The 13,540-nt window shown below is 44.6% G+C and overlaps 1 protein-coding gene across 1 annotated transcript in view; it reads left to right on the top strand.

Annotated features, from left to right (window-relative positions):
- The window catches only part of COX10 (cytochrome c oxidase assembly factor heme A:farnesyltransferase COX10), a 486,623-nt gene extending 482,712 nt beyond the window's left edge, over nucleotides 1-3,911 (top strand). Inside the window, exon 7 of the mRNA XM_069200344.1 lies at nucleotides 1,491-3,911. Within this exon, the coding sequence (XP_069056445.1) occupies nucleotides 1,491-1,903 (413 nt within the window). The 3' untranslated portion in view covers nucleotides 1,904-3,911. The remainder of the gene's footprint in view (nucleotides 1-1,490) is intronic.
- The last annotated feature ends 9,629 nt before the right edge of the window (nucleotides 3,912-13,540 follow it).

The raw sequence follows: 13,540 nt of genomic DNA, 5'->3' as shown, positions 1-13,540 counted from the left end.
TACGGATTTCAGCAAAGTGAAAATAAGCTAGTGGGGAAACATCCGGAACAACACGTCCGGAAATACGCCTGCGTTGTTCATGCAAGTGGAAGACGCTTGCCTGAACAACGCAGGCCTTTTTCTCTGCCTTAACCACACAGGTGCTGAACAACGCACATGCCTGGTTAAGGGAGAGAAAAAGCAAGATCCATCTGGAGAGGACGCGGTCAGGTAAGTGGGCTGGGGCAGGGTTGGGGTCGTTTTTAGGGGCTGGGGTGAAGGGATTGGGGTGGTTAGGTTATTTTATTTTTTTAAGGGGTGGGGGATCGATACTATGGTTTTTAGAGCAGGGGTGGGGGTTATTTGGTTTTTAGAGGTGGGAGGGTCGGGATAATTTTGTATTTAAGGGGGTGGGTTTTTAGGGCCGGGGGTTGGGGTAATTTTCTATTTAGGGTGGTTGGGGGGCAGGTTATTAGGGGTAGGTGTAGGGGTGGGAGGGGTCGAGGTAATTTTGTAGTAGGGCAGGGGCGGATTTTAAGGGATGGGGGTTGAGGTAATTTTGTATTTAGTGCGGGCGGGGGTCGGGTTTTTAGGGGCTGGGGTGGGGGGGTTGGAGTAATTTTGTATTCAAAGCGGGTGGGGGTTGGGTTTTTAGGGGCAGTTGGTGTAATTTTGTTTTTAGGGGTTGGGTAGTTTTGTTTTTTCAGGGTTGGGGTGGTTTTAGGGCTCTGGGTGGGTGGGGGGTATTGGGGTAGTTTTTAAGGGTTGTGGGGACAGGTACCTCTATTTTTAGGATGGAGGTGGCATGCGACAACCACGCATGCCGTTTCCACCCATGCCTTTACTAGGCATGCCTTTACAATGAAAAATCATGGTAAAGGCATGCGTGGAAACAACGCGGTCGTTGTTCCGACCGCGTTGTTCAGGCATGCGTGGTTGCCGCATGCTTGGTACCATCATACAACCAAGCGAGTGCTGCAGGAAAGGACTGAGGGGCAGTGTGCAGATCTGATTGCTGGGATATTGATTTCAGTATTCTGAATAGGAATGGATGGTCCAGGATAGACTGGGATGCTTTGGGAGTGCCCTGTGTGGATCTCAGTGCGGAGTGCTGCTACTTATGGCAGGGGTGAGTTGAACTTATCTTGGTCTCAGATTTGAGATATTAGTGGGTGCTGAAGATAGGAATGAGGTGCATTGGAAGGGCAATGTGCGGAACGGGAGTACTGGGATATATTTTGGTTTCAGTATTTTGCACTGGGTGCTGCAGGATAGGACTGGGGTGCAACGTGGAGGGCGTGTTTGGATCTCAGTGCTGGAAAACTGCCATTGTTCGGCAGGCGTGAGGTACCTTGCTCTCAGCACTGAAATATAATGCAGAATAGGACTGAGGTGCACTTGTGTGTGGGGGATACGTGTCGTTCTCAATGCAGTAGGTTCCCGATGTTTGCTTTTCTATTCTTACAAATAGACCCTGACGTGATTCTGCTCTGCTTTTGTCCCCTCTCTAGGAGCCTTGCTGCTCGGCGGCATCCTCTACTCCTGGCAGTTCCCTCACTTCAACGCTTTGAGCTGGAACCTGCGAGAGGATTACTCCCGCGGTGGATACTGCATGATGTCCGTCACCAACCCAGACCTTTGCCGGCGAGTGGCCCTGCGCCACTGCCTGGCCCTTATCGGCCTCTCCACACTGGCTCCAGCCCTCGACGTCACCACGTGGACATTCCCCGTCATCTCGTTGCCCATCAACCTCTGCATCGCCTACCTGGGCTTCCGGTTCTACAGGGACGCGGACCGCGCCAGCGCGCGCAGGCTCTTCTTCTGCAGCCTCTGGCACCTGCCCATGCTCCTGCTGCTCATGTTCACGTGCAAGAAGTCTGTGGTGGGCAAGGCTGAATCGCCATCTCCAGCGCAGGCGAGCTGACCCATGCGCGTGCCCACAGGAAGGACACGTCCCGACTCCAGCGCCCGTCCCTTAATGTCAAGCCATCTACCTGAAGACAAACAATTCCGTTCTCTTGTACAGGAACTTTCTGTCCTTGAAAATACACCAACGTCGTTTTAAGTCTCCTTTATAAAAAAACTTATGTTTTTGCAGATTGTTATTTTTAATAACGTGTTCTTCGCCGGTGGCACCGCGAGGCGTGTGGGATGTGCAGCAGTAGAGGCCCCTGGCTTGCTACACTTGTGCATTATGAAGCAAAACTGTCAATGGGGAAGCGCAGATCTGTCGGGCACGTGTGTGTGCACGTGCGCTTGTATCTATCACACGTATGTGTATGCTTGTACACTGGTACACTTTATCTTTGCAAATTGTGCAACCACTCCCCGGATTCGTACATTTTCCATGAAACATGTAGGTTTACTAGTTTCCACGATGTGCGCTTGGCAGTGCAAGGCTTCAGTAAACGGTTATCTGTGGTGTATTACTTTCCCCTTTTCTTCTCTCCCCCGCTCTACTTTCTCCACTCGCTGGCTGTCTCGCGCTCACTCGGTCTTATTTTCTCCCCTCTCTCTAAGCCCCCCACGTTGTACCTTTCACCCACACTTTTTCTTTCGCTTTCTCTACCATCTTTTTCCTTACCTTCGCCTCTAGCTCTGTTGCTCGCCTGCCTCTGTCTGTGTCCCCTCGGGCGCTCTTGATCTGTGTCTTTCTCATGCTCTGTAGATGACGGCTAAACACGTGTTTTGCTGCCAAATCATGTGGTGGGTCTGGGTAATTTGTAATGCCATCACATATAAGTTAGTAGTCTCCTAACAACTTTGATACACACACATATATTTTCTTTGAATATTTATATACACACAAACACACATATACGCAGCTCTTCAGTCCCACATGGACATGTGGCCCCTTGACATCAGTAGGAGATGTCCATCTAATTTGCATAGGTCACAAAATTGATTTTGAACAATGAAGATGTTGACCCTCTTGCAGACTGGAGGTCAGGTACACAGCCTGATTTGATTAGTAATTTCTTGGCAAACATATTAATTCTCTGTCCGGATACATCAGAGTCGCCTCAATTTTGTATCCATCTCAAACCTCCGTGCTTCTTCCGACCCGTGTCTCGAACATCCTCTGTGCGGCTTTTTCTGCTCCTTCTGTCATGTGGTGTTGAGTTCAGCCTAGGTATGCATAAACATAATTCCATGAAGGCAATGATTCTTATCTCGTATGGCCAGACCTGAAGTGCTGTCTTTGTGGTGCATGTGGCCCACGCCTAAGGACAGAGTATTGCACAATTTATAAAAATGAATGGTGAGCCCAAATCCAACACGTCCACCAGTCAGTACTATATCAAAAATATGGGAGGAATTCTATATGCTCGCTAGAGTGTGTGGTGTTAGCACATGTAGGAGGTTTTATTTCAAGCATAACAGTAGATCGAAAACCCTTAATTCCTCGTCTTGATGTCATCCCATTGATTTTTTTCGACAAAGATGGAAAAGAAAAAATTGCACCATAAATTGTAAGTAACAGTAATTTTGTAATGTGTTCCAAAACAAAAGAACTCTTGGGTTCTGGTAACCTATACAAATCACTTCTTGTTCTTCACATGGCTTGCAATGTTCACAGAGTTCCGATGGCCTTCTAGCACAATCATACCCCGATGTCTTATCTGATAAATCATTGAGTTTCATTTGATAGTGTGTCGTGGCACCATGTTGTAATTGAGGTGTTCGACACATTTCCACAAATTATGGGTTTTCAAGCAATTGGGAAACATGAAATAAATTATAGGAATAATGTGATATGCAGCTGGCAGTCTTAGAATCATTTGTATTGATGGTGCTGGCTTCTGTGAAAATATTGCTTTGCATTTTGGGGACTTGCCTTGAAATCATTGACAACCCATGCATGGATGTCAACTCTTTGGAAGTCTAAAACCAGACATATCAAAAGAGATAATAAACAGAAGTTTGCAGTGTTTGTTAGTTGGTATGGGTACTTGTGACCGGCAGAAATCTGCTGGTGTCCAGGCCAGTCTATCCCATAGGGTCCAAATGCCATGGTGGTCTAATCTAAATCGATGATGGTTTGTGGGAGAGGCCTTTCAATACTGTGAACGTAGGTCCTGAAAGCTGCTGAAGCAACTCAACGGTTAAAAACAGCCGTCTGTAGATTTCAGTACCCTCTTCAGCAAATCATCTGTTAAAGTAGGTGGTGACACTTATAGCTGGGATGTTTTACTCCATGCAGAAGAAGCTCACATGCTGGGACGACCGGTGTACAGGAGGTTGAACTTATTGAATGTGAGTGTGAAAATCACTTTTGTGTTCAAAGGGAGACCTGTGCAAAGACTTGAGGCTAGGATCCACGTGTGAACACAACATACGTTGCCTATTTTTCTGCGAATAGAATAGGGGACCTGAATGACTTTAAAACAAGCTTTTCTGGGTGACTCTGTCCATTGAGCTTGAGCTGCGATAACAGGTCAGGTGAAGTTGGAATTAAGGGGCAACTGTACAAGAACACTTAAGATGCAAAGAGTGTCCCCTGTTTGGAACCCTTTACCTAAAAAATAAAATGCATATCGTTCACACTGAATGGTGAATGTACAACAATGATTAAGCGTCGTTTTGTTCATAGTGGCGCATAGTGGCATGCTTTGGCTTTTTGTGCACTTGTGAAGACACAAGTTTGTGTCGATTTTCAAGCTCACAGTAACTTTCAGGATTATTATGCACTGCAGTTTCAGGAAAATTGTGTTACATAAAAACATTATATGGAATATTTAATTTAGTACTGCACAGAAAACAGCAAACACTGATAACTACAAGTCTACCGAAAACACGCAATGATAACATCTTATTTTTCAGGGCTAAGTTCACTCAAATTTGAGACCACTCCTCAGTACTGCCTAAAAGAGATTGTTTTAACAACCATGCAGTACTTGAACACAATGTTCATTCTCCTGTGATGAACTATTACATGAGACCTTCATATCACTGAGTTGTGCACTGGACAACTGACCCCCATCCACAATCACAAACACGAGCAACAAAGAATACATAAACCTTGGCTGGCAAAATTTGAACGTTACGAACCTCTTTAAAACTTAAAGCCAGAGGACTCATTTATAAATGCCATGGTAGAGGAAGATGGAGGAATTTATAGCTCTTAATCTCCCAAAGCTTTTATAACAAAATATAAGCAAAGCTTTTATAATAAACTATAAGCAAACCGTCTTCAGTGCCAAAGTTCAGTACTAACAGATTACAACTTTGAAAGCCAAAAACACACCATTCAGTTCGTATATGGAGCTTATTTGCAGACGTTATTACCCACTGTGCTCACCCAGTCCCTCTGTATTCAAATATCAATCCATTTTTAAACAAAGGTGTTCCTGTTGTCCTGAATTATAGGATTTGGGCCCAGATGTATCAAGCCTTTTTGCATTCGCAAACGGTGCGAATGCCCGTTTGCGAATGCAAAAGTGCCTTTCAGTATTTATGAAAGCCATTTGCAACGCAAATATAAGGAATCGCTAAAATAGCGATTCCTTAAATTTGCGAGCCCGTTTAGAGAATCGCAAATTGCGATTCTCTAAATAAAAAAATCGCAAATAAGGAATCCTTATTTGCGATTTCTAAACCACATGTATCAAGCAATTCCTTAATATGAATTTGGCACTAAGGAATCGCACATACCACCAAGTAAAACTTGGTGGTAACGATGTGCAAATTTTAAAAATGCATTTTTAAAATTGACATGTATCGCACACATGCCCCTTTGGCATGTGTGCGCCTTACATGTCCCAAAAAACTTTTGGGGGTGCAGCCGAGGGGGCCTTAGGCCCCCAGCACCCTGGAATTTTGCATTTCCAAAATTGCGAATTCCAGTTAGGAATTCGCTATTTGGGAAATGCAAAAAAATCGCAAATATGGGCCCACAGGCCCATAGGTGTGAATGGGGGCTGTATTGCTATTTGGGATTCGGTAGTAGCATTTGCGATTTTTAAGAAATCGCTATTACCAAATCGCAAATATGATACATAGCATTTTGCAAATCAGAAATAGCGATTTCTTAAAATTCGCTATTACCGATTCGCAAAAGGCTTTTTTGATACATCTGGCTCTCGATCTTGCTCTCCTTTCTACTTTTTTTCCATATTATTTTATTTCTTATCCTGGTAAAATGCTGGGGTGGCTCTTTCACAACGGCAAAGGAGTGTTGCCCCCTACCTAAGCCAGCAGCTGAAAGATCAAATGATGTTTCATTATCGTTTTATCTTTCAGCTGCTGGCTCAGCTAACGCTGTGTTCAGGGAGGGACAGAGCTGGGCCACGGGAGGGGGAAGAAGGGAGGCGAAGTGGAATCTGTGCACTTAAGTGTGCATGTGTGTTTAGCCGGCAGTCTCAGGCCAACCAAACACACATTCACACTTAGCTTTCTCCAACCTGGGCTGAAGAAACTGCACAGACCACAGGGCACTGTCTTAGCAGCAGAACAAGCCGCTCAGACCAATCTTTGCACTACTCTCGTGCTAGGTTTAGCATGAGAGCAGCATCAGGATTGCTGGGAAGCCTGTGCTGGTGTCCCAGTAAATGCTGGGACACCAGAAGAAGAGCAGAGGAGCAACGCGGCAGGCAGCGACGATGGGAACAGGTACGATTTTTTTCATTCTTTTTTTAATTTTTTTATTATTTAACCACTACTGAAGCTAAAGGAGACCACTAGTGCAAGCCAACTAGTAGTCCAAAGTGTTGCAGGGAAACCTGTCAAGGCACATGTAGAGTTTCAGAAGGTGTTGTTTCCATGCCTTTCGGTGTCTTGGTCAATGCATGCCACAGAAACCAGTTTATTGACCATTTGGAATGACTTGCTGGATGGGATGAGTGAATGCACTCTTGTTGCTACTGTTTCGGTGCTTTCTTGGACATCCTAACTTTATTGAAGCGATTAGTTGTGAGTTTACCTAATGGCTTTAGGTGGTTATTCAGTTTGTCCCTTTCCTATCTTTAGGTGGGTGCTTGCTACAATGTGTAGTGGTGGTACCTTCCAATGAATATCATAGCTGAGCTTGGGTGCAAGATTGTTCAGAAATCAATTAACAAGTAGCCCTACGGAATAAGCTGGATTCCCTGTATTGAAGAGAATCAGTAGACGATACTTTGAGAAATTGGGTGAGAGCAAGCAGAATTCATTTATTGAATTTCAGAGACCTAGCGAATGTATTAGGAATATTGTAGCAAAATTACATCATTTTAGTTCAAAGAAAAATGAAAAGTGAAGTTAAAAGGGAATGACAAGAAGGTGACGCTATTTTAAGAGTTGGCAATACAACTGGGTGTCGCCTTTCCTATCTATGAGATAAAGTGAACAGTCTGTGAGGCAGAGGCTTGGAGGTTTGTGTCCAGTTGGTCTAAGAGGAGCCACCCCTATTCTTCATGGACATTAGTCACATGCATAGTGCAGCGAACTTTAAAGGTCATCCTTGCACGCACAGGGCCCAATGCCGAGAATTCATGCTGGGGGTATGAGTGTTCTTATGAAAATCGAGGCACATTATTGCCCAACTCTAATTTTTGCAGTTTGCTGATGTTTTTCTTAATTAGGACAGTGTAAATAATGCTGCATTATCTAGAGTACAATAATCATAATTTTAGTCATGCCGATTAGGTGGTCTGGCTTGAGGAAAGAAAGTATATTCTTGAGAAAGGAGTGTTCAGGGCTCTCCCCCTTTGCCACAAAATTAACTTGAGTGAGAAACAAGACCACATTTGCTCGAGTTAGAGCTATTAACGTTGTAAGTTCCTAACTGGACTTTTCTTACCACATAAATTGAAAATGAAAAGTAAAACAGTTGACATAAGCAAGCCGAATCAAAGCCCCATGGCCACCATGAGCATGAGTGTGAAGGAGAGATACAAAAAGAAAAAGAAGTTAGCTCGCAGTCAACAGTATCGGCAATCATGCAATTTTCCATGCAACAGGGGCAGTCTGCAAAGCGGTAAGAAAACTGCTCCAAGGAGGGACAAATGTAAAGCTTTTACCAATGATGATAAAGGATTTTTGAAAGGCAAGCCCACGAACAAGTGAAAGTGATGGGCGTGCGGTGTGCTTGGTTAAAAGCCCACAATACTTACAACAGGTCAGAGCGCAAGCGTGCTCGACCTAAAAAAGGATTCCTGGTTCCTCCTTTGTTTAATTGATATAGGTAATGGCATTCCAAGGCTTGGAGGGCACTTGAAAGGCTGGGATTCTAGCCCTGCCCCCATGAGCACAGGGGCGCTAGTTTTGGATGCGTTTATTTAGATGATACTGTTTCTTCCAGTGGGGCATGTGGCCTAGTCAGAATGTGATGTTTGCTTCCACCTAGCTAGTTTTCCAGCCGGTATATACTTGGAAGTTAGCTTGATAGTTGTATGAGCTGAGAGCAGATGTTAAGCAGTAGGAAGGACAGGGGTAAACCTCAGGCTGTTGCATAGGGTACTGCTGGTTCCTCCACATGATTCAGGATACACTTTTGGAGGTATTGATCATCCATCATGGAAACGGTCTGCTTCGGTATATTATAACTAGCTGTATTCCTGCACTGGGTTTCCAAGGAGACTTGTTTAGATTAACCCACAACAATTGCTGGCTGCCTGGAACATGTCTGCTGACCACCCTCTCGTTTAGCTTTGCTTTATTTATTCTATTGCAGATTCCCTGCTCTGCCTAACCACCAACACCATGAGATTCTGACGTTGCTGCATGCTGAGATCTTGAAGAAGGAAACCCTTTCTACAAGAAATTGTTGTCATCCCATGCCTGCCACCAACTTCCCCCAAGACTCTCTACTTGATTATTTGTTGTACCATTACTCAGCAACTGATTTTGCCATGATTGATACAATGAGATTTCCACCTGTGCTTCTTTGCTGTCGTGTTAGGACATGGCCGTGCTAAGAGTGATGAACTTGGCTGGATTCTATTCCAGCCTGTCGCCCACGAAAAGCCACTGATCCAGTTGCGTTGTCAGCTTTTCTTCAACTGTTAATGTATCTTGATGGCCAGGTTCTGCAATGGACTAGCTTTTGTTTTGCTGAAACACCATACATTTTCTGGAGCCTATCTGTGCTGCTGGGTGGCTGTTGCAAGAATGTGCAGGGCCATGATGATGTGAGGATGACAGAGATGCTTCTACTAATGCAGGGTTTGGTGGTCTGCTGTATGTTGCAACATACATGCCAACAAAAAATTGGGAGATTGTTAAAAAAAGAGAAATCAGGGGTGTGGGGGACTTTATTTTCTCCATTGATGTACATTGAAGCAAAGACCATTTTAGGCATTAGATATTTAGCTTTCTCCGGACTAAAATTGCCTTTGCTTTGCAACAGCCACCCATCAGCTCATTTGAACTCTTCTCCTACTATTTCCTGCTCTCCAAGATCCTAAGAGCCACCTTACACCTGGTGTATTATCCATGCAAGCAAAGCTCTTATGAGATCTCCGACCTCATCATCACAGCCTCAATCAACTACTGTAAACAACATCTTTTGCTGAAACGTCAGCTTGCAGTGCAATCCAACAATAAGGGGTTGCTTGTGTTCCCCTTGTTAGGGGAAGTGGTTTGGGACATCTGGCTAAATTGTTCCTATTGGAGCAAACCCAAGTCTGGTTTACATAAGACTTGTCTCTTTCTGGAGTGATATTCAGGCAAAAATGATGGACTGGAATTCAGCAAATGCAATTGCCAGTAGCTGATACCTTCTCAAGGATTGCACTCATTACTTTTCTGTTTCAGTGTAAGGCCTTAAGTGCTAGACGAATGCCAAGCTGTAGGTGTCTTCCTTACTGTATATCAGGTCTTATCTCCCAGATGAGGCTCAGGCTCAACAAGGCTAAAACTGGGTTGGGGTAGCTGATATTCATGTTCAGAGGCGGCATGGCCTGGAATTTTGGGCTGGACTGTTCCTGTTGGACCCAAACTAAGTCTGATCCTCACAAGGGTGCTCTCTCTCAGTTGTACCACATTGGGCAAAATCGATGCACTGCAATATCTCCTGAATGATTGCCAATCGCTGAGACATTTTGCAACCTTTCCACTCACCATTTTAGTATTTCTACACAACAACCAAGACGACGAAAGAAGCATTCCTCAACCTGCTGTGAATTGCAAAGCCTAAATAGCCAGTCTGCTTACCAAATGTGAGGATTTGGCTGTGTTATATGGTATGGCTGTGTGGGCGTACTGTGGAATACACTCACAGAAACTTTAGTTCAGTCAGCCTCATTTGAGCAACCTTAAGCTCAACCCTAGGTAGCTATGGTTGCGAGCACCAAACAATGAAATAAGAGAGCCACACAACATGAAAGAAAACAGTTTATTAAAATAGATTATATTTTTATGAGTCCAAGATGAGCAAAATCCACCGAAGAATTCCGGAGATATAGATTTTTAAAGAAATCTTCATTTTTAATCTAACGGCAAACAAGCAATGGTAACTGTCAAGTTTGTAAATCTTTGAAAAATGTGTGAAAGTTAGTTTGACTACTCCGACCTGGCTTGGGTGACTAAGTCCGAGAAAGAGAAGGTCCGGGGAGGCAAGTGGAGTAGATTTGGACAGTTATGAAGCCACCAGAGCGGTTTCCAGTCCAGTTCCAATCTTTACAGCGCAAACAAACATAGACTTCAATGGAGTGGTCCTGATGCTGCAGATGAAGGAGATGAAGATGCTCAAGCATGCTCCAGGTGCTGTGCGTTATTTCTCAGTCCACAGGTCAGGTGGGGCAACTTTGGCCACAGAGGTCAGGGTCCCTCAAAGTCCTCTTTGAGTCAGTGGATGGCCAGCAGTGGCTGGACTTCCGGTCTCTGTAAACAGCGGTCCCAGCAGTATCCTTTGGTGGAGGCCAGTGTCCTTCTTGGGTGACCAATCTGGACTCAGACTACACTTTCGGGCCCGGCCGACCCTGGTGCAACTTTTGGCTGTCAAGGATCAATCTCTTGGGGTGCCCAGCGGTAGTCAGTGGGGATTCTTCCAAACTGGCCGACTGGCTTGTGGATTTGGGCTACATCAACTTTGATGATCCTGGTTCTAGTTCTGGGGGGGTCAGCCAACTGACCCTTGGAGTCGCGTATTTGGTCTGGGGTTAGGGCGTGACTTTTCCCTGAGCCAGGAGCAACAGGCACAGTCCTCTCTTCGCTAACCCAAGGTGCAGAAAGTGCAGTACAGCAGATGGTGCAGCCTCTCTTTGTGCAGTCCAGGGGTCAGTAGGGTAGTCCTTCTTCGGTCCTTGTTCCCGGGGTGATGTGATCTGAGGTTTAGGGTGCCATAGGTGCCATATTTATTCTCAGAAATACCCTTGAGGGATGATGAGGTCACTAGCAACTGGGCTACCAGGTCTCCTCACTCTTGGTGATTACTTTCCGGCTTTGTGTGGCATCTTGCAATCCAAGTGTGCACTTTTCTGCCCACTTTCAAGATATTTGCACCCTTGCTCAGATGTTAGGAGTTTGGTAGCCCACCCTAGAGATGTGGCTAGCTGTGGGCTACACGCCGTGGTTAAAAATATTTTGGGCACTGGTCTCCCTTCCCTGTCGCGTCCATTCACCTGAAGAAAGAGCAGCCCCTCAGGAGTGTGATCGCCATTCGCCCACCAAAGGCAGCTTACCTTAAGCGGCTTCCTGCGAAGAGGCGGCAACACCTTGCCCTATAGCAGGCTGCTTTTGTTCCTAAGCCTGGGAGTCGTTCACACTACTTTCCTGGGGGGCAGAAAGCTGTTTGGTGGCCAGTGACCGTGTGAGTCCATTGGCCAAACTGGGGCACAGAGTGGCAACTTTCTAAAATTTACATTTCTATAATAGTGACATTAAATTTGACCTAGGCATCAAGTTGGGTTTAATGCCACCGTAATGTAGCACCTTATAGTACTCAGCTAGGAGGCCCCATTCAGAAATTAGCCGGGCTGAGGGGGTCAGATGGTAACCCTGTGTTAGCCAATGACACTACTAGCATTTCCACAGCAAAACAGCAATTTGGAGGTGTTGCTGTTAAGACATATATAAAAAATACATGCCCTACTTAATAATGTACAGCTCCTTGTCTTGGGGCTCCATAGGCCTTCCTTAGCGGGAGACATACATATGTTGCTAATGGAAGTGTGGGCTTTGACATTAGTTTAAATCGCAAAGTCGAACTAGCAGTGTGACCACTGCTCTTCCAGTCTGCAGTGGCATGCTGGGAGCCATTTTGTACCTTGTCAAACACAGGTGGCACAATTAGTGCTACAGCCCTGGGTGGACACTCTGCCTTACATGCCCTGGGTACTACATACTAGGGACTTTTAAGTATGTCTGTCCTTGCCAACTGTGGATAGCCAATTCGACAAACTTTGTAAGGGGTTAGAACACTGGCACTGAGGTCTGGTTAACATACCTCAGTGCACTCTCAGAGTAAATAAACCAGCAGTGTCAGTCCAGGAAATGTGGGAACAAACATACAAAAAGAGGCATTTCCTTACACTAAGCAATTCCAATTTGAGCATCATAGACTTTATCTGCACATCAAGCACCAACCTCAGCTTTTACACACCACTGCTCTCCCCTCTGGTCCAATAATATAGTATTTTACTTCCATAGTCTCCATGTGAGACCTGCCTACAAGAGACAAGAAGAGAAATACAAATTTCAGTAGTTGAAAATCTGAAGGCTGGAGATGCAGGAGTGTGGTCTGAGATGGTTGGTTACACAAATTAGGTAAGGTTTTATCTATGGTACAACATGGCCTCTTTAGTGAATGCTTGAATATAATTGTCAATAGAAAATAAAACACAAACACTAAAATGATCTCTAGTAATCATGGAGCAGCAACGTCATGTTGTTGATGAAAAATGCATGAAAATTTGACTGCATTGAAAATCATAGCTAGTTTAATAAATGTTCATTAAAAAAGCAACCCCGATCTAAGGAATGTCCAGTGGAAATACTAAAAATAACATTTCAGCCCTGGCCATACAAACTTTCAAGCACAAGGAGTCAATATAAGCTTCTATTCTCAGGGAAGGAACGTAGGGCCATATGTACGAACACTTTTTACCATAGACACAGAATGGGTAAAAACCTTTGCTACATCTGGCCCCTAGTGATGTATTTCGCAGAATAAGTTATTTGTGCTTAGAGCACATTCAGGGAGAGTGGGTGCAGAAAGCATAAGTGGAAGAAAGCCCTGCTATGAATTGATCTGTCCTAGGCAACTGACATTAGGTGTAACCCATATTCTAAATATGGAAAAACATAATGCAAGGACGTGGGTTGTATAGAGAATGCTAAAAAACTATAAAGATTACAAAGATGTAGGGGGCAGCCATTTTAAAGTAGAAAATAGGTTTATTTTTCCCCTGCCTCATGGAAAAGTTGGCGGAATGGTCAGAGTGGGTGGCCTAGTGTTCTAGAGTTACTTTGCATTTAGCATATAGGAAATATCAGAAGATTAAGCACCTATTCAGCCACCTGGGGCCACTGTTTGTAATTATAGCTACAGAAACTTATATTTTACCCTTACCAGACCAATAAAATGAGCACCATTGAGTTAGGGGATAAGAGCGCTTATTATTAAAGTGCCTTGGGACAT

Source organism: Pleurodeles waltl, chromosome 7, assembly GCF_031143425.1.
Source record: "Pleurodeles waltl isolate 20211129_DDA chromosome 7, aPleWal1.hap1.20221129, whole genome shotgun sequence".
NCBI lineage: Eukaryota > Metazoa > Chordata > Amphibia > Caudata > Salamandridae > Pleurodeles > Pleurodeles waltl.
Note: the sequence above shows the minus strand (reverse complement) of the source record. Positions and strands in the feature narration are given on the sequence as shown.